Source organism: Danio rerio, chromosome 23 (genome assembly GCF_052040795.2).
Source record: "Danio rerio strain M-AB ecotype USA chromosome 23, GRCz13ab, whole genome shotgun sequence".
Lineage (NCBI taxonomy): Eukaryota > Metazoa > Chordata > Actinopteri > Cypriniformes > Danionidae > Danio > Danio rerio.
Genome location: NC_141043.1, coordinates 26,096,387 through 26,122,309, shown reverse-complemented (window position 1 = coordinate 26,122,309; position 25,923 = coordinate 26,096,387). Strand labels below are relative to the sequence as shown.

The following is a 25,923-nucleotide window of genomic DNA, read 5'->3' as shown; positions in this document are numbered from 1 at the left end:
CCACCCACGCTGGGCGACCCCTCCCAATTCACTTCCTCCCTACCGCCTCGCCTCGCCGGCCCATTATCGATCCTCCAGCTTCCCGCGCCACATAAATAATCGACAAGCAATTACCTGCCTACTCCCGCTGCCTGGGCTTTGTTTGGAGGCGGAGGGGAGCGCCGCGAGCACAGTGGCCTTGCTGAGATGAGGAGAGAGGGAGGGAGCGGGGAGTGATTCAGGGGGGAGAAATGTTGCAGAGAGGGGAATGGCGTGTGTTTTTCTAGCGACCCATTCGGTCCTGAGCCCTATAAATGCCTCCTGACAAGATCAAATCGAACAGGGTTGCGAAGAGGTCATACGCAGAGATCATACCCACTGGCACATCCCATTAAGTGGATTTTCTATTCTTTCCATGGCCTTAACGCCAACTTCCATTTTTCCCTCTTCCGTTACTTTGGTGCATAATTCAATTTTTCCCTCTTTTCTCTTCGGCAGGCAGTCACCCACTCCAACATGCATGCAGTATTCATTAGTCGGATGTTGGCTTCATTATTAATGTAAAATATTCATGTTATTTTAAAGCTTTGCATTTTTTTTCTGTATCCGTGGTCTTAAAGAGTGCCTGAGGTTTCCATTCAGAAGAGGGCCATTTATCAGCGTGCACACATACATCTCATCCACTTTTAAACTCTGATCAAGTGTCAGAAAAGCATACGTGTGGTTTCAACCACTGTCCTAAGCAGATGCCACACGCTAAAAGAGCTCAAACGAGCTGACAATGTGACATGGGATATACTGTTATTCATCTGTTCTCTATTTCTATATCCCAGCAAGCACTTTTTTGTGTTTAAAAAAAGTCTAATAAACATCTAAAAGATGGTTAGGCTAAAACAAGGCTATATTTGGGCTGTCAGTGAAAATATAATAATAATAAAATAATATGGTTCGGTATGTTTTTATGGCCGTTTACAATGCCAAAAGACACCAAAAAGCGAACAGTACAGTACCAATTTTTGGGTATCCTTTGCGAAGGGTACCTATCACAACAAAACGGGTATCAAAAGGCAGAGCAAGTAGCGCAGCTGAAGGCTATTGGTTTACAGAGATGCGTCCCTCGCTCGTGCTACAAGCCAGGGGTATGAAAACAAAGGAACCGCCATTTTTAAATACAGACATTACACCGTAACAATATATACAGATAATGACATGGCTGACCCGAGCTCAAACAAACCTTGTCCACATCTTGATGAACAGCCACGAAGCCAAGAAGAAGAGCAGATCTACTCTGTGCCCCATTGTTGTTTACAAGGCAGTCTGAAGCGAGAGTGATTTCGCTTTCTCATGTGCATTTACCACGCATCTTTATTTAAAATAAACTTCTTGAGCTGATGATAATAATGTGCGCATGATTATTAAGGTGTTTCTGACATCAGATCCTTTCAGAAATGGACAAATGTGAAAGTGAATCATGAAAAAACAAAAGAGAAGCCGAAAAAACAAAGGAGCAAATGATTCTTTCAGCAACCTAAAGATGAACAAGCTGCTGGTGAAGATTAAAGACACAGATGACAGGTTTTCGCTGGGCTATATGTTGTGCATTTTTTAACCTAAATAAGGACTAAATGTTTGCTGTGTGTAGTTTTTTTCTGTAATTGCTAACATATTGGAGAGTGTAAGGGTTTGTTTGTGTTCATATATGTTGCATTTATTTATTTATTTCTATAATTTCAGAAGTTACAGTAGGTTTTTTTGCACTGTCATTGATCTGCAGCTGTAATCAAATTGTGTTCATAAAAATGTTAGTAATGAACATTTAAACACAAGTATTTATGTGTATAAAGCCTCTGTTTTGTGAGAAGTGCTTGATATGTGAACGTCAAGTACAGCTTTACGTTGACATTTCCTCTAGCGAGAATGACATTGGCTGAAACTTTCTGTTGTACACCACGTGACAGAAGAGTACCATAGGTACCCTTTTGGCAGTGGAATTGCAAACCTGATAGAAGTGACCCGTACTGTACCACTCAGTGGAAACGGGCCATTGTAAAAGTCTAAGAAAAGGCTAAAACACAGGAATGTAAGACCATTCGGGTTAAGTCCAATCTGTGTATTTACAGAGTGTCTGGGGGGTCTTAAAAGTTGATAAAAGTAAAAAAAGTAAAAGTTGATAAATCAATGTAGAGACATTTAAGGCCCTTAAAAAGTATTAAAAAGTCTTAAATGCTATTTTGCAAGGTATAAAATTTTATATAATTTTTAATTATGCAATGTATGGTTGTATACTAAAGTTTGCCTGAATTAAACCTGCGAATAGCAAGATGCTGTGTAGTTGATAAAATCAATAAAATCCTACTAGATTTGACTTAATGCTGCTTTGTTTACAGCAGTAACCTAGGCAACACCATTATTTCTGCAGTTCTATAGGCACCAATCTGCTGAATTAGCTAGATTTAATAGATTTGTATTCAGTATATGAATAATGTTTTAGTTTTGGATTAGTTTCTTACATTAATATTTAGTAAAAGTACTGTAAGTTAAAATTTTGTCAGTGTTTCCGGTTGAAAATTGGTTAGAAGGTCTTAAAAATGGATGGAAATAGTCTTAAAAAAGATTTTAAAAGGTATTGAATTCCCTCTCTGAGTCCTGTATATACTCTGATTTAATAACTCGTTTAGTTTGAGGCTATTCTAAAACATCTATTAGATTTTTCACTGACAGCCCAAATTTAGCCTTGTTTTAGTCAAGTTATCTAGAAACATAATTGCTTTGTGGGAATGCACTGGCGTAAAAACCTCACTCACTCAAAAATGTTTGCCCTCAAATATATTATTAGCTGTGTGAAAATGTTCATATCATATCTGATAAGGACACCTAGTCAGGTTTTGATGATCTCTGCCTAACACAGAACTACAGAAGAAGACACTGAAATTGTGATGATGATGTGCATATGCCTTACCGCTCAGGGAAGTGTGCGTCTCTGTGCTGGGGCAGGCCCTGTTTGCGCCGCTGGCTGGAGGAGCTGCCTGCAGAGGGGACGTGGGCTTCCATTCCTCCTGGATTTCTAACAGCAACCATGGCTTCCTGACGTACATGTAGCAGCTCTGTGAATGAAACGAAATAGGCCAGTTAAATCAGGAGCCTCATTTAAAGCCAAATCTGTCAATCTAACTCTGAACCAATGCTAAGATTCAGTCCAAGAGTCACAGAGCAGGATTTATCAACACACAGGTACGATTTTATACTTTATTATACTACTAACTCAAGTGACTAAAAAGCAGTCCACAATACAATAACAAATGTGCATTTTCAATTCTGTCCATTTTCAAAAAACTTCATTATCAAAAATCACAATCTAAGTGTGGATGAAAGGTCAAAATGGAGAGCACATTAGTGTAAAGCAAGGCCTATGATAGGATTCTAGTTGTATATAAAAGTACTTGAACATGTTGAATATGTGCCACACAATTTGAAGCATCATTCATGCCTATAGAATAAAATGGATGTGCTGAAATATAATATAAGGAGTTAGGAGTTAGTTCATATCCCAAATCCTTAACAAACACTTTAATAATACACACAGCCAGAAAAACACATCCATGAATAATTATGACTTAAACTGTTTGAGACAATATGACTGAAATGCAACTGAGCCACTGGATCTGTGATGTTAGACCAGCCCAGACCATCTCCCAACATTACCAAACTAACAGGGTCACAACAGGAAGCGCGCTCACTAATGAAAGGGTGTTAAATAGAAAATCCATCCTGCATGCCTCCCTCTCTTCCTCTCCCTCGCTCTCATCTCTCGCTCCCTCTCTCCTCTGGCCCTTTTTTAATTAGACGGTTCCCTCGGGAGCTGGCGGCCATTTCCGAGGCTGGCGTGTGGGCCTGAGTGATCGGGTCGGAGGCACCACGACAGATATTAATGTGCACAGGCCCGCTGTATTGATCTGTTTATTGCACTGCCCCGCAGGGGCCGGACTGACAGCGGACAAACCTCTAACAGCCCGTGAGAGGGAATAAAAGCGAATGAAAAAAAAAAACACGACGAAAGAATCTACTTTCAAGGAAAAGCGCAGTAGAAAACCAGAAACGCTTGTCACGCTCATTCCAGATGACCAAAAAAATTAGCAGTCTGTCCACACACATTACAACGTGAGCAAATCTGGGCAGAGCTTGCATCTAAAGTTGCATGCTTTTCTATTATATGGCAAGCAAAAAATGGAACGTGAACAGAGTAGGTCTGTCACAATAATCAATATATCGACTTATCGAGCAATACTTGGAGGTGACGTCAATCATTTTTCCCATTGCAATATATATATTTAAATTCACAAATGATGTTCAAGCCATTTTACAATAAGATTTACGTACAGGTGTCAAAGTTTATAATTGAAGAGTTCAGATACAAAACTCTCTAAATCCATCAGACCTCTTTTTTTTGTAAATGAGCATTTTCTATCAGGCTCCTCTGATTAGGTTCAGAAGTTTCATTTTATATCTAATGTAAAGATTAGGAGTTAGTAAATAAAATAACTTTTTTTCAGAAATGTCACTTATGATAAAATAGGATGTGTCTCAGACAGAAGCTGTCATTCGTTCGTTCTTACCATACTCAATGTCTTGGTTACTTTTTCGTCAATTGTTCATCTTCATAGGATCCATGTGGGATAAAAGAACGGCATCTGAACTTCGTCTTTCGTGAAATGGAGTTGCCGTTTAATGTATAGTAAATCGTACTCATTCAATTTAGCGTCACTGCGCAAAAACACATCAAGATCGCATGTTACACTTTCGACTGTACAGTGTGTTTTCTTTTTCCTTTAATGCACAGAGTTTTGAGGTAAAGGACGTTTTCAATTGCCATTCAGTGAGTCAGGTCAGCCAGGTTTATGCAGTTTATCTAACTCCATATTTTAACATCTACTTCTGAATCTGAATAAAACAGTCTTCTCATAAAAATCCGGTGTATCAGCGCGATGCTACATTGAAAACACTCTAAACAAGTGGCGTTTAGAGGCTTTTGCCAACAAATTGTTTTTTCTGAAACTGTTAATACTGGGATTTAGATGATTTAAAGCAAAAATATTTGTTGAACATATACTACGTGCCTAAAGTATTCGTTCAATGTCATTAGCCCAATTTTGCTGGAAATGGCGTTTAGCAGCTTTTGCATCTGAACTCTTAAGTAGACATTTAACTAATTAGACATTTAATGATATCTATAATAGGATATTTACCTTTTTAACATAAAAATAATTATTGAATCGAAATAACCTTTAGGATGATAAGTCTTTTAAAGTGTTTATGACTATTTGCATTATTATGCTGTGATATAATCAGTGGCATTAATTGATCTCAAAATGACATAAATAACGCTTATCGCAACAATTTCTGTGACAATATATTGCACAACAAAACTTCCTGATCATGACCTCCCTAGAACAGAGTATTATTTTCAAGTGAACAGTACACCTAGACATCCAACAAGATTCTAAAGTCAGCATAAAATGTGCTATCCCATGAGGCCATAAAAGAGAATTTCTGAATAACAGTAATGGAACAAGTGACAGCACCAACATAACTATTGTCGCTGGAGTCCAAGTCACAGTCCACAGTCCAATTGGTCTGGATTATATTTAAGGATACACAAATATGGAAATTTTGGCTGATACTGATAACTGATAAAAATCAATATATTCGCAGTTACATGCATAATAATCAGGGTCCCTTCCGTTCATTTCAAACAAAAAAGGAAAACTAAGAAAACATCTGTTTTTCAGTTTTTCTTTTTCTCACAAAAAACAAAAACAAGATTTTGGCTAGATTATGGTTTATTGGTTTAGGGTAGGAAAACAGATCAACAACTGTAAAATTCATTATACACATGTAGGTGGTAATAAAACACCCCTGTTCCTCTGATTGGCCAACCAAATCTGAGCTATACAATTAAAATAGGAGGAAATAAAATAAAAACAAATGGTACTCTTTGTTATAGCCCCAGGGCCCAATGTGTTCTTATTCTGGTGCTTCTCACAATTATTAAAAAAACTAAACAATAAAAAAAACACACAAAGTGAACAACATTAATAATAATAATTATTATTATTATTCATTCTTTCATTTTCTTTTCGGCTTAGTTACTTTATTATGATAAAGTTTATTTAATTAGTTACTACAAATTATGAACTTATTTTAATGACAAATGTGTAATAATACTGCTTATTTACGTTTTTATTTCATCAGTGAATGAATGTAAGCCTGCTAATTATGTAATTAAATAATAATAATAACTAAAAGCCTGGGTGCTGATCGCAGAGGACTATTATTTTGAGGTGATGTCACAAGCTCAGATTTGGTTGACCAATCTGAGGAAAAAGGGTGTTTCAGCATCGCCTACATGTGGATAAGTCGTTTATCCATTTTCCAACCCTTAATAAATAAAAATCGAGCCAAAATCTTTTTTTTTTTTTGTGAGCAAAAGAAAAACAAGAAAACTGACATTTTTGTTTGAAACTGATATGGAATGGAAGGAAAATACCATGATTCATAATCTGATATAATTTTTTTATATATTTTTTAGACTGATTACAAAAAACAAAAAGCAAAAAACAAATACAGTGAACATCTGATTTTATTCTAAAATCTTAACTGTGTTAAACTGCAAGGAAAGTTTTCTTTTCTCACAATGCATTTTTTCACAGAACTCCCACACTGCATGCAACAGTTATTTGTGATCATGTTGAATACAAAAATCTGGATCAGCCACTGAAAACAATCCATAATTATCTATCCGATCATTCATTCTTCGGGCCAAAAAAAAAACCACACACATTTATCGATGATATCGATGATATCAATGTAGCCACCGATGTACTTAAGCAAATTCATTTGGCATAGAACATACTTTTTATGAACATGCTTTTGAAGAATTAGCAATTTTGGACAGCCAGTATGTTTTTCAAACTAGTTGTAGTCTAATTATAGCTCATAGTTGCTCCAAATGTGTCTCAGACTATAAACAAACCTCCTAATAAACAGCTGGCACTGCTACAATATTCCAAATCACACCAATATCAGCTTTCCAGCAGTGTAAAACAGCCCCCAAATCCAGTAAAACTCAAAGCTGCTCTGAAGCCTCTATCCTGGGGAGCCTAGCGATGAATTATTCCCTTTTACCTGCAACAGAGGGTCAGCGGGCTGCATGTACAAGCACAGTACTCATCCAAACAGTGACACCGATGCTCCAGGCTGCCACCCACATTCACCCCAAACCCTGTCACACCCCGAATCTGCATCATCTGAGTCCGTGTTACTGTGGAATCTGTAACTAGCCAGATTTGATTTCCTGTACAGCCCGTACACGCAGAGCTCGTGGTGGCAGAGCATTGGCAGGCCTTTGAGAGCTTCTGTATGGCACAACAGGTCCATGTGTGCCATGAGCAGCTGACAGACACGCTACTCATCGGGAATTCTTTCAGGGAAAAGACGGATCCAACAGCAACTGAGCGCAGCCTGTGCCTTTTTCTCTTTTCAAATTCACTCCTGTTAGGAGGCATCATGCGCCAATTTTTTTTTTTTTTTTCACCAGAGGAGTCACCAGTGATAATTTTCAGTCGGTTTGATGAATGTTAAGACCCCGATATACTCAAATTCTCTTTCATTCTTTGTTTAGGTGTAGTCATGAGGTCAATACACAGCAAACATCCAGTCATGTCATAATTATTTTTTATAGCCCTTAACATAATAGAGTTAGAGAAACGGGTTAACAGTATTAAACATGAAAAGTAGTTTTAGTGCAGCTATAAACATAAAACAAGTAACTACACACATTCTCAAACTATTTCTAACTCCTGAAACAACTTACAATTTTTTTTTAATGCCATACTAATTATATCAGGGCTTATAGTCAAGCTCTGTTTACTGGCTTTAATTCCAACTATTTCACTAAAATAATTTCAATATAGGTTGGGTTTATTTAAATAATTCCATGGCTGCAGCAGGCGCAATGATATTACCCAATCCCTGAAAAAAGTCCCCAGCTAGGTAACTAGGCAACAGTGCTGCAAGGCTGCAAAGTTCTATTATTATTATTAATAATATGTCAGAATGAGAGTATAGTTCGTAGCAATATCAGCCAAGTAAATATAAACTTTTCTTTTTCCGTTGCTCTTAGTAATAAATGTAACAGCAGATGAGTCAAGCTCTAGATAAGAAAATGATCAAAAATTTTTTGAGAGTGAGATTTTGAGATTTTTTGTAAGATGCTAATGGTCTAATCTGATTCAATGATTTATGCTAAGCTAAGCTAAAAATGTTCCTGCTAGATCCGGAGATTGGCTGAATGGAATAATAAATTGTAAAACTTCAACTTTCTTTTTTTTCAGCGCTGAGGTAAATGAGCCTATTTCCAAAAAGAAGTGTTCCTTAAAAAGGTCACAAAACACCAAAACACATTTTTTTAGATGTTGACAGTCCCACGCAGCTAAAAAAAAACTATTAGAACACACATATTTCACTAAAAAAGTGAAAATTGTTTTTTGCGTTAATTACATTGCGTTAAAAACATTAAAGTTTGTACAGGGTTGGCATCATCTCTTATATGTTCACCTTATCTTATGCTCAGACAGATTTTGGCCCACAAAAAAAGTAATATTATGAAATGTTATAATTTTTATTCTGTTAAAAAAATGTATAGTGGTGGAAAGTGTACTGAAATATCACACTCAATTACTTGCCTAAAAATGTGGTGAAAGTAGAGTAAAAGGATCTGTTGTGAATATTACTTAAAGTATGGGTAAAAAGTGGACCTTTCAAAAGAACTCAAGAGTAGTGAGTATTGCACTGTAAAAGCTGATGCATTAACATGTAATTTGTGTAAACGTAACATTCTGTAGTGCATTTAGTTATTGCACAGCAGGCACACAATGTCATAAGACGTTAATATAAGGCCAGATTTAGGTTTTGATGTCTAGTGACCAAAATTCAAAATTTGGTGTCCAATAATGATGTCAAATGATGTTGATATTTGGTTGATTTTAGGTCGTGTTAGAAAGTGGCCAAAATCCAACATGGAGCCAACATCTAAATCAGCATAATGTTGATGTCAAATACTGACATTTAATTGTCAGGTGTGGCAACCAAAATCCAACATGACGTCATAGTGGTAAAGTTCAAACAATGTCAAGCTGTAACATCATTAGATATTGATATTTGGTTGATTTCAGGTTAGATGATATATTGATGTCGGCCTGACGTTGGGTTCTGATGTAAACCCGATTTTCTATTCCAAACAAAATGCCCCCCACGACATTGGGGGACAACGTTAATCTAATGTCATGTTGACGTCTTTTGCCTGTGGGGTGTTTAAGGCCACTTCGGTCATCATACAGTAAACATTTTCTGGATCAATGCATGTGATGATTTTGGACACCTTTATGGACACTTTTAATACTTCCAAACAGTTTGCTGCAATTATAAATTGCCTGTGTCTTAGGATACCTTCTATGTGCGATTTGATCCCCATAGACATGAATAAATAAAGTAGTGACTGCAGGTTGAAGGAAAATGGTGGAGTAAAAGTACTGATACTGCACTAAAGATGTACTCAAGGGAATGTTAAAGTACACGTTTTAAAATTACTTAGTAATATATTATAATCATTAAGGATTCTGTTGTCGATAAATACTGTACTCATTCCAAAAATCTGAATGGCACCAAGTCTATAAAGTGTTTATCATAAGCCATATATCAAAACAAAAACAAAAAGAATCATGATATATCAATGATATGTGTGCCGCATTAATATACCAATGCCCCACAGCATTTGACAACCTATAGCAACCTCATCACACCCAAAGCTGAAGGTGCACAACACCTTATCCCTACTCCAAACGCACACACACTTGCACAAACCCATCCGTGCCTCCTTTCACGGCCTTTCATTTCAGGGCCTCCACTTCAAACACATGAAAGGATGCTCTGCAGGGATCCAGGCGAGAAAGAACGAGGGAGGAAAGAAAGAGAGAATATAAAAGCAGGGCTGGGTGTGGAGAGTTCTGGATGAGTGTGTGCGTCTGGGGGGGAAAAGGGTCAGAAAGGCCCGGTCCAGCTCTATGCCTATGTCAAGGGGTCTTTGGAGGGGTCTCTACTGTATACAAAGCAGCACTGCATCAACACTTCCCGACACACTTCAGAGGCACACAAGAGGAGGTGCGCTATGAAGACGCAGCCATGAGGAAGGTGCAAAGATATGAAGAAAGGAAAGAAGCCAGATAGAAGGAAAGCATCTCAAAGGAGAAGACGGAGGCACGTGGAGGTAAAGAAGAGAGGAGAAACACAGCTGGGGCTGACTGACGCTTCTCTGCGCCAGAGAACTTTCTCTGAAAACTCACTCCCTGAAAAGTCAAACGCAGCTCTGTGTGAGCTATGGCGTGGAAGAAACAGCAGGGAAAAAAAACAAACAAGAACATAAATTAAAAGCAACTTGAGGGGAAAATGAGTTAAAAGAAATATGTAGGAGTGCGAAGGGAAAATGTTTGGGACATACAGTTAGCCAGATGAAATGAATTTGTCACAATAGGTGCAAATCTAAATGTTCGGAAAAATAATAAATACAAACGGGGTGAAAACATTTATTATGTGAAATTTTGATTTAATAAGAACATTGTGTCAATCCAAATGTGTACGAGTAAACCAAAAGGAGAATGAAATTGACTTCGTTTACAATAAAATGGTGATTACTGATTCGGGACACACCATAAATGTGTCATTGTAGTGGTCTATATGATTTGTGCAGTATATTAATACTATATTCTAAAGCTACATAAACATTAGTTATTACATAAGTTAACATAAGTAAACATAAGTTATAATATAAAATACAAATGATAAGTTTATTCCCAGCAGGCCTACAAAGTCATAAGACTTTAACATTAGGGTTAGATATAGGACATGATGTCAGGTGGCCAAAAAGTATTATACTTCTGTACTGTATTATATTATATTATATTATATTATATTATATTATATTATATTATATTATATTATATTATATTATATTATATTATATTATATTATATTATATTATATTCATTTTCTTTTTGGCTTAGTCTCTTTATCAATCTGGGGTTGCCACAGCGAAATAAACCGTCAACTTATCTAGCACGTTTTACACAGCGGATGCCCTTCCAGCTGCAACCCATCACTGGGAAACACCCATACACTCTCATTCAAACACATATTTTGCACGGACAATTTAGCTTCCCAATTCACCTGTACCACATGTCTTTGGACTGTGGAGGAAACTGGAGCACCCAGAGGAAACCCACGCAAACACAGGAAGAACATGCAAACTCCACACAGAAACGCCAGCTGACCCAGCCAAGGCTCGAACCAGCAACCTTCTTGCTGTGAGGCGACAGCACTACTTACAGTACTGTGCCACTGCATTGCCTTTATATTATATTATATTATATTATATTATATTATATTATATTATATTATATTATATTATATTATATTATATTATATTATATTATATTATATTATATAATATTATATAATATTATATAATATTATATTATATTATATTTACAGTTCAGTAGTATTCTGAATATGTGGGATGTGGTACATTCAAAGATAAAGTTTATGTAAGTTATTTTTTAACCAAGCCATAAAAGCATTTTGCATAATTATTTGTATTAATCATAATAAATTATTTGAGGTTTGATACCACACTAAACCATATATTCTCAGCCATTGTTTAAATAAATGGAATATATATATATATATATATATATATATATATATATATATATATATATATATATATATATATATATATATATATATATATATATATATGTATGTATATATATATATATATATATATATAAATATTTAATGTTATATTACATACTTGGCAATGCCAGTTGTTATGCATATTAGTGTTAGGACCTTCAAACGTGTCAGTCTGAGATGTGGAATAGACTTTGAGTAAATGATGATCCCATTTACATTTTGTCTTCAGTTAAACTGAAGAAGCATTATGTACAGTAGGCCATCCGGTGAAAAGGTGAGAATGGGTATCTCGCCCATCAAAGTCCTGGCAGTCAGGCATGTTGGCAGCGGTTGACTGGCACAGCCTTATCGTTCTGTAGGCTTATGAGCTCAGCGTGCAGGGGCAAGCCAGCAACTCACATTCCTCAGGGGAGGAACGGCACCTTGGCCCGTTGAGTCTGTTTTCAATGGCAACCATTATGAAACCATACACCTGACATTTTCCCAGAAATCTGGGGGAGGGACCGACAGGGTGACCCCGCAAATCACGCGGCTGCTTTCACTCACTGGATTTCCCACAGACGGCCCTGCCATGTCTTCACCGATTCAGATTTCTTTCCACAAATAGCCACACCTTTATTTAGGTTGGTGATGGAGATGGGAGCTAATCTAACAAAATTCCTTATGATAACAGTCCAGAAATTAGTAGCGCAAATTTTTATGATACAGAAAATTATTAAATCAAAATTTAAGAAAAAGCAGAAATTAGGAGAAACAAAGTTATATATATGAATTTGTCGAAATTTTGTAGTTTGTAATTTTTTTTTTGTAATATTTTGTTTGAATTTAACCCTATTATCTTTCTATTTATAAATATTTTTGGTGATTAAACTATTATTTACATGAATATATTGATTTAATAAATCTGTTATATGTTAAAATGCAGTAACAAATATTACCCATATACACTAAGAATATATTAATTCATATAAAAAATATTTATTTTTGAAATGGGGTGTACTCATTTAGCACTGTACAGTATATAGTTCATTTGAAACTGAAAATTCACTTGTCCCATACCTGTTTGACTTTCTTTCTACTGTTGAACACAAATCAGACACCCTAGTTTTTTGGGATTCCACGATTGCTAAATCCAACATAAAATCAACTAAGTAGTTTACAAGAGAAAACGATTCCCTGCCACTGACGAGTTTTATGGAAATCCTGAGTGAGGTACATGATGTCAAATGCTCTGGGGAGTGAAATCTGAGGGAAAGTAAGATTGTGGATAAAAATAAGAGTTTTACAACCTTCCTTTGGCTTAATCCCTACCCTTTCAGATCTGGTTTAGACAAGAGACCAAAATAAAAATTTTGATGATTGGTTGCACACCTAACATAGTAGGCTACCTAATATGGTAAATAATATATATATATATATATATATATATATATATATATATATATATATATATATATATATATATATATATATATATATATATATATATATATATATATATATAGTTTTTTATATAGCAAAATTGCTTGCAAATTTCTGGGAATTCCCGTCACTAATTAATGTATAATAATTAATAATTAATAGTTATTTTCATCGCAAAAAAATCACAAAATAAATCGTGAAAAACTAGGGGGTCTGACAAAAGCTGGAAACATGTAACCACTGACTTCACTTCACTGTTAACAATTTCCTGTAGTATCTACAGTAACTTACTGGCAGCATTTCACCAGTAATGACTAAACCAATTACAGCAAAAAATACTGTATTTACATTTACAGCACCATTTATCTTGCTCTATATTTATTTACAGAATTCGATGTATATATATTTACTGTAAAATATACAGTCATTTTCACAATGCAACTTTTAAATATCCCATAACTGTCCAACAGTAAAATGTCGTTCATATTAGGCGTGTTAAAATTAACTGTTTCTTTGGTGCACCGCGATGCAGATGCAGACTACTCGGTATAGGTTCAATAATAGATCTTAACCGGTTATTACATATGTCATTTATCTCTTATGTGCTATGTCGTGGTAGCTTACTATGGTGAGCGAGGTGAGCGCGAGTAATTAATACACTCCAACTACTTAATGCAGAAACTCTGCACAATTCACTGCGCGAGTATTTGCTGGACAGTCTTTCTCTGACACTGAAGTTACAGCAGAACCCCTATTTCACTGCGATTCCATAAACAGCGCCAGCGTGTTGAGCCAATTGCAGCCCTTTCTGTTAAGCATGTGACCAATCATAGGGGTGTAAGAACTCACTCAACAGAGAGCATATTGCTATAAATGCTCAAGTTCTTTTGTGCATGTACTTGAGTTTTTAAAGGTCCAGTTCTGACTGTTTGTATTAAAGGACAAAGTTGTATTACAAATAATATATAAATATTTTTATACATTTTAATACAAGAATTCTTGTGCTGTGCCAGTGAAGTAAAATATAAAATTGAGTATGGAAAACATCTAATCGAAAAAAAACTATTGAATTAAACCGAATCAATAGCATGATAATCATAACCGAACCGAACCGAACCATGAGTCCAGTGTAGGTTCACACCTCTAGTTCATATTACAGTAAAATACTGTGTGATTTACATAAATCGTTAACAGTGTTGTAGTTTTATGCTACTATGAAAATTTCTTCTTTATTGTTTAACAGAATAAAGAAACTCATAAAGATATAGATCCACTGGAGAGTGAGTAAACAGTAAGTAAATTTTCCTTTTTGGGAGAACTCTTGAATACTACACTAGAAAATATCAGGAAAGGTGACAGCTGAGCGCAACACCACTGACATAAAATCCCAGACTGGAACGGCACATACAGTGGCACTAATTTCTTACAGATGTACAAGAGGGCCAATTAAACCCTTTATAGCGTTTCCCCCCTTTGGATTTGCAAGCAGTAATTAAGAATCATTACTGATCAAATAAAATGTAAAGTCATATGCGCTCAGATTTAGCAGGAATGTGAGATTGATTAAATTTACGCTACCGAAAAAAGCCGTAAAAGCTGGAGGCAATTAACGGTTTCTGAGAGAAAAACGTCTAACAAGGCTCAAGAGCGCAGTTAAGATGTAACCAAACAAATAAAACAAAATGATGCTCACTAAATTTCGGTTTACAAATCTTACAAATCCGCATCCGTTAACCCTGGTACCTCGTCAGTGATCGTAAATTTGAAACAGCTAAAGAAGAAAAAAAAGAGAGCTGTTTTCATGGTGTTGGTAATTTAGAGGCTTGGCCTGCAGCCAATCAAAGGGCCAAATCGATCCGGTCGACCTCAGGGCCCAATGGCAGTGTTATTTACTACTGTGTGTGGCAGTAGTCACAGATCACCCACTCTGACATCCTACCGTTGGGTGGGCTGAGACCGCAAATAGAATTGTCAGTAATCTCCGCAGTCGAGCTCGAGCTGTTTGTGTGGCGTCCAGGAATACAGCTACATGGGTAATTAGAGCGGATACAGAAACACACACACACACACACACACACACACACACACACACACACACACACACACACACACAGGTGACGCACACTCACCATGGCTTGGGATGCCCATGTTGTTGGCCAGCTGGTAGAGGCGCTGCTGCTGCTCCTCATAAGAGCCATGCTCGTTCAGCGCTGACATCATGCGCCTGTAGTGCTCCTCGGGGGTCATGTGACTGCCCGGCTCCAGCGCAGGCGTGTGAGAGTTTTCTGTGGGACAACAAGCACAGTTCAATCAGTTGCCCCAAATGATCTTATGAGTGTTTGAGTGATGGAGAGGTCTATGTGTGCTTCTCCTTTTGAGTTTGCAGTAACTCAAGCACGAGGAGAGACTCTTGGGGGAGAGATGGGGAGGAAGGGGGGATATTTTACCCTCCTCGTTGAAACCAGAGCTTGGCCCCGGGCAGGCGAACAGAAGCAGTGTGGCCCAGCGCAGGGGATGGGGGAGTGTGTGCTGCCAAGCGCCAGATAATCCACCCGAGAGGCTTCAGGTGTGTGTGTGTGTGTGTGTGTGTGTTCATGTGGATGATGTTTTGAGGCGCTGTGAGTACGAGCAGTGCTTTGTGTGTGTGCGTGTATGTGTGTGTGAAAGAGAGAGATTGCTATAGTTTTCTATCTGAATATATTCATTCTTTCATTCATTTTCTTTTCATCTTTATTAATCAGGGGTTGCCACAGCTGAATGAACCGCCAACTTATCCAGCATATGCTTTACGCAGCGGACACCCTTCCAGCCGCAACTCAACATTGGGAAACACCCATACACTTTTACATTCACACACATAAACTACAGACAATTTAGCTTATTCAATTCACCTATAGCACATGTCTTTGGACTGTGGGGGAAAATGGAGCACCCGGAAGAAACCCACGCGAGGACTGGAACCAGCGACCTTCTTACAGTGAGGTGATTGTACTACCTACTGTGCCACTGTGTTGCCCCTTCCTGAATATATTTTAAAATGTATTTATTCTAGTGATAGAAATTGCAGTTAAAGTCTAAATTGCAGTTAAAGTCAGAATTAATAGCCACCCCTTTGACTTTTTACTTATTTTTTTCTTCTAGTGATAGAAATGTATTCTAGTGACTGAGAAATGTGTGATCATCAATGTTTAAACCAGTTGAGCTGCTGTTTTGAGCTACACACTAAATTTAGTTTTTACTGGCCATGAAACATGAAAAAAAGTGAACTATTTAATCTATAAAACAGGAGAAACAAATTGAGAAAACTTGCTAAAACTGTTTAAAAAAACATGTCAAACTCTAAAGTATTTAATATTGATATTTCCTTTAGACAATATATATATATATATATTGTATAATATATATAATATATTTAAATAATCCTTTAGTTATTAATTTTTTGTTGTTGACTTTAAAAAACACTAAAGATTAAAAACATCTAAGGTGTGATTAATTTTCAAATGCATACTGTAAGTGATTAACACTGAAACCACATCATTATATAGTTATACAATTACTTCATAATTTTTGCATTATATGATCACATTAAACCATACCATTTTCTCAGACATTGTTAATAAAAAAATGCAAACTGGCTAATACTACTAATACAGCTAATTAGGTTTCGCACTATTTCTAAAGCTGATTTTACTCATAACAGTATATTAAGTATATTATGTGATTGTAAGTGTATCATTTTGCCACAAATTGTGGCACAAAAAACAACCATTGCCAAAATTGCACATTTTTGCAAAACTCTTTTTTTTCATATGCTTGGGTACAATACACACAAAGACACTTTGTTCATTGAATTAAAATTACATTTTCAATATAACACAATTTAGACCAAATTGATCCCATTTCAAATTGAAACACACACATTACATTTGAAAAAACACAATGTCAACTGATACAAGTGCTAAAATAATGAGTTACTGTTTCATTTCTTTTGATACATGGAAACAATATACAATATTACATAATTAGATTATGAAAATTTCTAAATATAGATAGATCAAATGAAATCAGTTACCACAGAAGATGACCCACTTGGACTACATTATCTATAAATGTTAAAATATTGTAATTTTTTTTTTTACAATTAAAATTACAAATGTGTACATTTGAAGTCAGAATTATTAACCCCCCTGAATTATTAGCCCCCATTCATTTTTCCCCAATTTCAGTTTAACAGAGGGAAGTTTTTCAACACTTTTCTAAACAATAGTTTTATTAACTCATTTCTAATAACTAATTTATTTGATCTTTGTCATGATGACAGTAAATAATATTTGACTAGATATTTTTCAAGAGACTTCTATACAACTTAAAGTGACCTTTAAAGGCTTAACTGGGTTAATTAAGGTAACTAGGCAGGTTAGGGTAATTAGGCAAGTTATTGTATAACGATGGTTTGCTTTGTAAAATATCGAAAAAAATATACAGCTTAAAGGGGCTTATAATTTTGACCTTAAAATGGCTTTTAAAAAATTGATAACTGCTTTTATTTTATTCGAAATTAAACAAATAAGACTTTCTCCAGAAGAAAAAATATTATCATGTAAAAAATATTATCAAATATTATCAGGTTTAAAAAAAATTGCCAGTACTGGGTTGCAGCTGGAAGGGCATCCCCTGTGTAAAACATATGCTGGATAAGGTGTCGGTTCATTTTACTGTGGGACAGTTCATGTTCATGATGTGAAATCCAAATGGAACTTGCACGTTGCCATACAGTTTATTATGCCATATATCAACTTTTGATATGGGACGTGCAGTGAATTATTATTATTTTTTTAAGATTTATTTTTGGCCTTTTTGCCTTTATTAGAAAGCACAGTATTGAGACAGGAAGAGAAGTTGGAGAGAGATCGTAGGGAAATGTCCTCAAGCCAGGATTCAAACTCGAGATGCCTGACGTGCTACTGCACCATATGTCGGCACGCTAACCACTAGGCTATTGTGCTGGCAAAAAAAACACTTTTTACCTTTACAATTCAATTGTTTTCTATTTGTTTGTTTGTTTTTTTTTACAGTAAACCTACATTGAGATTGAATGACTAAAATTTAGTTTAGTGATTTCACTGTCTTTACTATTCCCTCTACACTTATGTATAAACAATAATGAAAGCTGTATTATGTATTTTAAACAGCAAAATTTAATGATTGTTTATTGAAATGATGTGCATCTTGTGTGGGGGTGAAATAAGGTTGTGTTCCTGTAATATTTGTATGATAAAAGGATTATGTGAACCAATGATCCTGCAAATGCAAGACTTCTTTATGGAAACGAACACAACATGCAGAGTTTTAAACACTGGAGAGCCTATTTTAAAAGTATTGACTGTTTAGATACTAGTGTTTTAAAAATTGAGATCAGGGTTGTGAAATTTGTGGCAAAACAATTGAAAAACCTGTAATTGTAGTCACTAATATTTATAAACCAAAATCTATTGTGAAAAAAAAGAATTGCCAGTTCACTGCTGAATGGTACCCAACTGCTGCAAGAGACAGGACAGTCCCGAAACTGAGGTGTAAAGCTGCTTGTATTTCAGCCAGTGCCAGTGAACAATATGTGTTAAGTCCAGCCTCTGCAGCTTCTCTGTCTGCTTTAGTCATTAAAAGTAATACCTGCTGCACTGAGATCAGTGCTCCCCTCCAGCTGTGTGTGTGTTTGTGACTGTGTGTGTGTATGTGTGTGTTTGAGAGGCAGGACCTTAGACGACGGCAGCTGCTGTACTATCCAACTACACACAAAAGCACACACACATTGCTATGTTGTTTGGGTGTGGTGATGGATCACAGACACGCAGACACAAGACTTTAGATCAGCGGCATTCCAAAGCCATGCTAATCCACAGCGGGTGACCGACGCAAGCCAACTGTAATTCACAGGACTAAAACACACATAACACCCATTTATCATTCTCACCGCAGCAGCCGTGCAGATTGGCCACATGGCGATGAGTGAGCAGGTAATGCCTCAAAATAAAACTCAGACGACTGATTATTGGGTGCGGAGGTGTTGTGACACACACACACACACACATGCAGTTAAAGTCAGATTTATTAGCCCCTCTTTTAAATTTTTTTTCTTTTTTAAATATTTTCCAAATGATGTTTAACAGAGCAAGGAAATTTTCATAAATTGTTTCTTCTGGAGAAAATCTTATTTGTTTTATTTCGGCTGAAATAAAAGCAGATTATAATTTTTAAACACCGTTTTAAGGACAAAATTGTTATTTTTTTCAATAGTCTACAAAACAAGCCTTATTACCCTAACCTGCCAAGTTAACTTAATTAGCCTAGTTAGTGTATACCTTTGTATGTCACTTCTATACTACTGTATAGAAGTGTCTTGACAAATATCTAGTCAAATATTATTTACTGTCATCATGGCAAAGATAAAATAAACCTGTTATTAGAGATGAGTTATTAAAACTATTGTGTTTAGAAATGTGTTTAAAAATCATGGAAACAGCGCAGCTAATAACTCATGGGGGGCTAATAATTCTGACTTCAACTGTATATAATACATACATACATATACATATATATATAGTTAAACCTGAAATTATTAATACCCCTGGGGTATGAATGAATAATATTAGGCTTGACTGTATAGATACTTTGAAAAATGTTGGAGACTGGTAGCTACTGACTTCCATAGATTTCTGTTTTTCCTACTATGGATGTCAATGGCTATTGGTCTCTAGTATTCTTCAAAATATTTTAATTTGTGTTTACCCGAAGTAAGAAAGGTTAGGAACTACTGAAAAGTAAATAATGAGTAAACTTTCATTTTTTGGGTGAACTATCCTTTTAAATAAATGTCATAATAATGCTGGAGTACATTGGTTTGCACCTTGTGTGATTATTTCACTGGTCTGAGCTCTGGTAACTGGCTGCTCATCTCTTCCAGCTAGAGGCTTGATTATATGTGACTTGGTGTCACCGAGTCTGCCTGATGTTTCTGCTGCCTGCCTGTTGCGCTGTTTCACCTCATTAGCTCAGCTGGTTCACCAGACCCAGGAGTTTCACCAATTTGCATTTCAGCTAAATGTTAGCTTTAAAAATTAGCATAAAGACACTTTTAGATGTAGATTCATGTTTTTCTCGATTTCCTCACTGTTATTACATGAAAAATTTCCAGATTTCAAAAAAAGAGCAAAACATACTCTGTGTTAGATTTTTTTTTTATTTATAGGAGCCTGATTATTAGCCATAAGCGTCAAAAGTTGCTGTTTCCTTAAACACTAGAATAAATCAAATCATGCAGATCACACACTACTCATCCCATCCAAAACAGTAAGTAACCTCTACTAGCTCTGGACTCCAGCTGTTTAGACCCTGCATAGACATGATGCTCTTTAAGCAGCACTAGGTGAGTGTGTTTGGTTAATGACCATGTAGCCAATGCCTCTGTGCATATATTTATGCATAACAGCAAGTCCAGCTGCAGCAACATATTGATTTTCAACTCCTACAACAAGCCTTTAACAGGAAAAAAAAAACTCAATTTCTGAGCGTTGGCACTTGAGAGTGAAGCATGTTAGTAAGAAAGCAAGAAAATAAAGAAAAAGATGGGGGCAAAATCTGTCTAGATTCTTCTTTAGGAGAATACATAAAAATCTTAGATTCAGAATCTATTTTTAGAGGCAGTTTACACAAATTTTTTAACCTAAAACGGAAAGCTTTTTATGCGTTTTGCCAGTTCGTTTACATAACAGCATTTTTAGCGACTGGAAACACATAAATCTGAAAACAGGTTACAAAGTGCAAGTTTTTGAAAACGCAGCAAAAGATAAGACTTGAGTGAAAACACAAAAAAACGAGACTTAGAAAACAATGTTGACGTGTGTGCATATTACGTGTTTAGTAAGGTATAGCTTAAAGGTAAGAGCTAAAAACACACAACAATATTGTAGTAACATTACACATGTGGTAGTGGGGTTGTTGCTCAAGTGTTGTTGCTCAACAGGCTATCAACAAAGTGTGAAACAATTCTACATACACACCAGTGCCAACCTGCTGATGGCACATTGTTAGTTCCTTACAGGTACTGTTTACTAGCAAGGTGACACCACCAAATACTGGCAAGGCATATATAATATTTCCAAGTGTAAGGTTTTAAAAATCTCTATTGTAGGTGAAGACAAATATTATCAAAGGCAAGTACTGAACAAGCAATTTGGAATGGCGGTCATTCTCTCTTGACATTTAACGGCTTCAACCACAATATTCTTAACCACGCCCCTCTTACCGTTAGTTTGCTATGAGGGAATGATGCTCAAAATGATGCTCAATAGCTAATAGCATTTTAGATATGCGCATAAAAAAGGGTTGATGGAAAAGACATGATGCGCATTAATTTTGAAAATGCGCATAAAAACAGGATTGGATAAACTTTTATTAGATAAAAAAAGTTGTGCATAAACTGCGATGGATACACTTTTACGGATCAAATTCCAGTTTGCGCAATAAAAAAGGGTCATGTGATTATGTTATAAGAGATCTTGTGATGATAAAAATGTGTGTGAATGGACAAACCAGCAGGCTGAGCACATTGAAAAACATCTGAAATGTTGTTTTGGTCATTCTAAAATGCCTTAACCATTTTAATATTAGTGTTTTTATATTATTAATGACCTCCTCAATCAAGAGCATCTGTTCTCTGTGTGTCACGCCTTTAAACGTCACTGCGCGTTTACTGTGTGGCAGGATTGCCTTCTATGGTGCAGGTCATTTGTTAAATAAATAAAAGATTCACGCAGCTTCTCCTACTGCAGCAAAATCAGTTTTTACTGTTGATATTTGGAGCCAGTTAATCAGGAAGTGACGATTTTGTTCTGTTTGACACATTAGATTTAATTCTGCTTTATTCGCACATCTTTTATGCAATATTCCATTTTCGCGTATAAAGTTATTTAGTATTTTTGAATGGAGACGCAGCTAATCATGCTCAACAATAAAGCCTAAAAATAAAACCTATATTGCAAAAATAATGTTGATCAAGTTCAAGATTTAAGTTCAACTTGAAAGACACACACACACTCACAAACACCACATAATGTAAATAAGTTTAATATATAACTAAATTTAAAATTAAAAATAAATAACTAAATTTGGACAAAAATTGCCATATGAAACCTCCAAATTCCAAGGTGATGTGTGGCGACACTGATGGCGACTTTTCCCCCACACACTTAAGACTTAAATGTATGTAAATGTTTCGCTCAACTTTTAGAAACTCTGCACTTGTAAACTCTCTGCGGACAGTGTGCAAAAAGGTTAGCAGGATCAGGGGGGAGGAGGAGATATCTGTCTTCCACCAAGCGTTGTTTTCTCCTCCCTCCTCTTACTATCTGTCCACCCCTTCCCTCCAGTCTCGTTTAATCTCGCCCCTTCTATTCCCACCTACTCCATCTTACACGCTAAGGTTAAACAGCTCTGATTGCAGCACATTATCATCTCCAGCACACACACATGCACACACATGCACGAGAGAGGGGCCCCTACCTTTAGGTGACACGCTGCGGGACTTCTTGCTGTCAGATGGGCACTCGCTGCTGCTGTTGGGGGAGTAGGCTCTCCTCTTGCCTAGAATGTCATCTGTGGAAAAAAAAGAGGTTAGGGGGGGGGTTCAGATGCGGTCAGATGGCCCCTAAACCCCTCGCCGCCTGGCTCTGTACCTGCATACATGATGGAGCTGTGAGAGCGACTAAAGATACGGCGAGATGAGAGGGCCCTGCGCCAGCGTGAATGACAGATCTGGTTCTTACTCAGCCATGTGCAGAAAAGAGAGATTCTTTTACCCGCTCTCTCTCTCTCTCCTATCTCGAACAAACACGCTCCCTCTCTTTTGCGCTCACTCTCTATCTTCGTCTTTTTTTTTGTCTTGACTATCTATCTATCTCTCTATCTGTGCATGCAAACGCTCCAGGTCTTCACACCGGCCTAAAATCTCCAGAAATGACAAGCGAAGGAGAGAAAAAAAAAGATGAAAAAAAAGCGAACGGACTTGCCTATGACTTCTATCAAACTCCTGTTGCCTCGCTATGACGCCAATTGGCTTTTTTTCACTCACTCTCACTCTCTGTTTTCAGTGAATTTAAAGCTCACACCTTTTGCTAATCTCTTCCTTCCTTTCTTTCACTCTCTCCCTCCCCCTTTTTTCTCTATCTCTCTCTCTCTCTCTAGAAAAGTGGAGGCTGTCTACACTAGCCTAATGCAGCGCTCTAGTGAGCCGCTGGTGTCTAGTGTACGATTACAGCACCCTCCTCCCCCCCTAACACATCTCAAATCAATATCCTGCTAATCATGCTGGGAGGGGTGCTGCTGAGAGCATGGTGGTGCATGCATGCAGGAAGGAAGAGACCGTTTGTCATTGCACTCTCTTCTCCCTCTCTCACTTATTCTCTGCCCTCATGCACCACATGAAGCAAAAAAGTCAAAGCCACAGAGTTATGCTCTCCCCTTTGTCTTTTGTTGATGTCTGATTCTTTATCTAAATGGACTATGCAAACAGAAAATGGAGAGGATGCAGGTTAAACATTTTGCCTGCCTTTGAACTTTTGTTGTATTAATTGTGTTTTATTGTCTGAACAGCATAGAAATCATTTGCTGTATGGTGTGTCTAAATATCAACTTTGATATAAACAGCCCTGGACATAAGTAAGTGGGTATAGGTTAGATCAACAAAAGAATTTATTTGTAAATCAGATATATTTCCAACTGGAACTGTATATTTTGGGTATCTAGATACCAGCCTATTTCATTTTATATAGCAATACCATGAGTTGGCTGAAGAGTTCTACAGTTGGGTTATTGAAGTAAAAATCTCATTCATTTTCCAACAGTGAGCTATGAGCTAGAAGTTATTTGCTGTGAACGTTTTTCATTTTGATTGTTGAATAATCTTGTTTAAAAGCAGAATTCCTGTTGATTCTCCAAGAAATCTTTACTAGATGAATTAAACAATTTTCACCCAAACATTGTTTTAATGCCCTACTACTACTTAATAGTTGTATTTCCAGTGTTTTTTTTAAGTTAATAGTCTTTTACTTTTGTCAAAGTTTGTAAAAGTTTAATTCACACCAGGGTTGATTGAAGGCATTTAACTAATTTACAAACAGCAAACATCCAGGAGGGCGAGGCAGTGGCGCAGTAGGTAGTGCTCCCGCCTCACAGCAAGAAGGTTGCTGGTTCGAACCTTGGCTCAGATGGCGTTTCTGTGTGGAGTTTGCATGTTCTCCCTGCCTTTGCGTGGATTTCCTCTGGGTGCTCCGGTTTTCCCCACAGTCTAAAGACATGCGGTACAGGTGAACTGGGTAGGCTAAATTGTCCGTAGTGTGTGTGTGAATGTGTGTGTGGATGTTTCCCAGAGATGGGTTGTGGCTGGAAGGGCATCTGCTGTGTAAAAACTTGCTGGATAAGTTGGCGGTTCATTCTGCTGTGGCAACCCCAGATTAATAAAGGGACTAAGCCGACAAGAAAATGAATGAATGAAACTTCCAGGAACCTGACTGCTAACAAAGTCAGTGATCTCTGATGTAGGTGAAACATTGTATTCTTATTTTGTTCTTCGATTGGACAAAGATCTGTACAGTGCAAGATGAGTTCATTAGGATCTCTCTCCACTTTCCTGGAGGTAAAAGACTGTACATTTTAAATGTGTTAATCCTTTGTTAAAGCTAAGAAGCGGTTTTAGGTAAATTACAAATAAATTGCATATTACTGACTGCTAGTGGAAAATTGTAATCTGATTACATTATGAATTACACAATGTAAAAAGTAATCAGATTGCTAATTACTTTACTTTGAAGTTACTTTTAAAACATAAAATATACCTTTAATAATACAAAATAAATTGCAGCTCTTTTAGCAGTTTAATATTTACAAAAAACATTACAGTGGGTTGATCACAGCAGTTTGACATATTCAAAAGATTTAGGCCCAATCCCATTTCTCCCACTTAGCCCTTACCCTTTACCCCTACCCCTTGTTTTGCACGTGCCCGTGAAGGGGTAGTGGTGTCCCAATTCTCTTTAGCTTGAAGGCATAGGGCTAAGGGCAAGGGGTTAGAAGACTTTTCAGGACCACACTTGAAACCAAGGGGTAGAAAAATTTCCCAGAATACACTAGCTCCAGCTACACCCGGAACTGAGGAGATCCAAAAATTTTTTATTTTTTGTCATTTTTACGAATTTTTACAACAAACAAACACGTTTTAATATATTCATAACCGCGTTAATTTTTTACCGTCATGCTTTTTTTTAAAAACGCTAAAATAAAAATCGCTAAATTTTGCGATCTATTCGAGATCTATAATCCCTAATCATAATTCCTGTACAGCAGTCCCACAACTTTCTGTCACTCGATGACACTGGAATACCCTGTCAGAAAAGTCTAGTGGCTTTCAAGGAGCTTTTTACAGTGTCTGCTATAATGTTAATGCTGTTTTTGTGTGTTTACATAGATGAATATGGCCACTGTGTTAAATGCACAGTATTACGATCTTATTGTCACATTAGATCATTATGATAACATAATATAAGCCTTCAGTGATTTCCTGAAGATAAATACCAAAAAATAACACAACTGGAATCACTACAGCAGTCGTGATCGTCTGATCTCATATGAAGCAAAAAAACGCGAGGACATATGATGACGTGTGCA

The 25,923-nt window shown here is 36.6% G+C and overlaps 1 protein-coding gene across 18 annotated transcripts in view; it reads right to left on the bottom strand.

Annotated features, from left to right (window-relative positions):
* samd11 (sterile alpha motif domain containing 11) overlaps positions 1 to 25,923 on the bottom strand; it is a 105,196-nt gene that overhangs the window by 12,583 nt on the left and 66,690 nt on the right. For 16 of the 18 annotated variants that reach the window (XM_087307097.1, XM_087307098.1, XM_087307100.2 and 13 more), the window contains 3 exons: positions 22,765 to 22,857; positions 15,336 to 15,491; positions 2,939 to 3,083 (listed from right to left, as the gene is read on the bottom strand). In XM_087307097.1, the coding sequence (XP_087163223.1) occupies positions 2,939 to 3,083; positions 15,336 to 15,491; positions 22,765 to 22,857 (394 nt within the window). Of the gene's footprint in view, positions 1 to 2,938; positions 3,084 to 15,335; positions 15,492 to 22,764; positions 22,858 to 22,937; positions 23,489 to 25,923 lie in introns of those variants that run through there. The other 2 variants (XM_087307109.1, XM_087307114.1) reach the window with 1 other exon arrangement.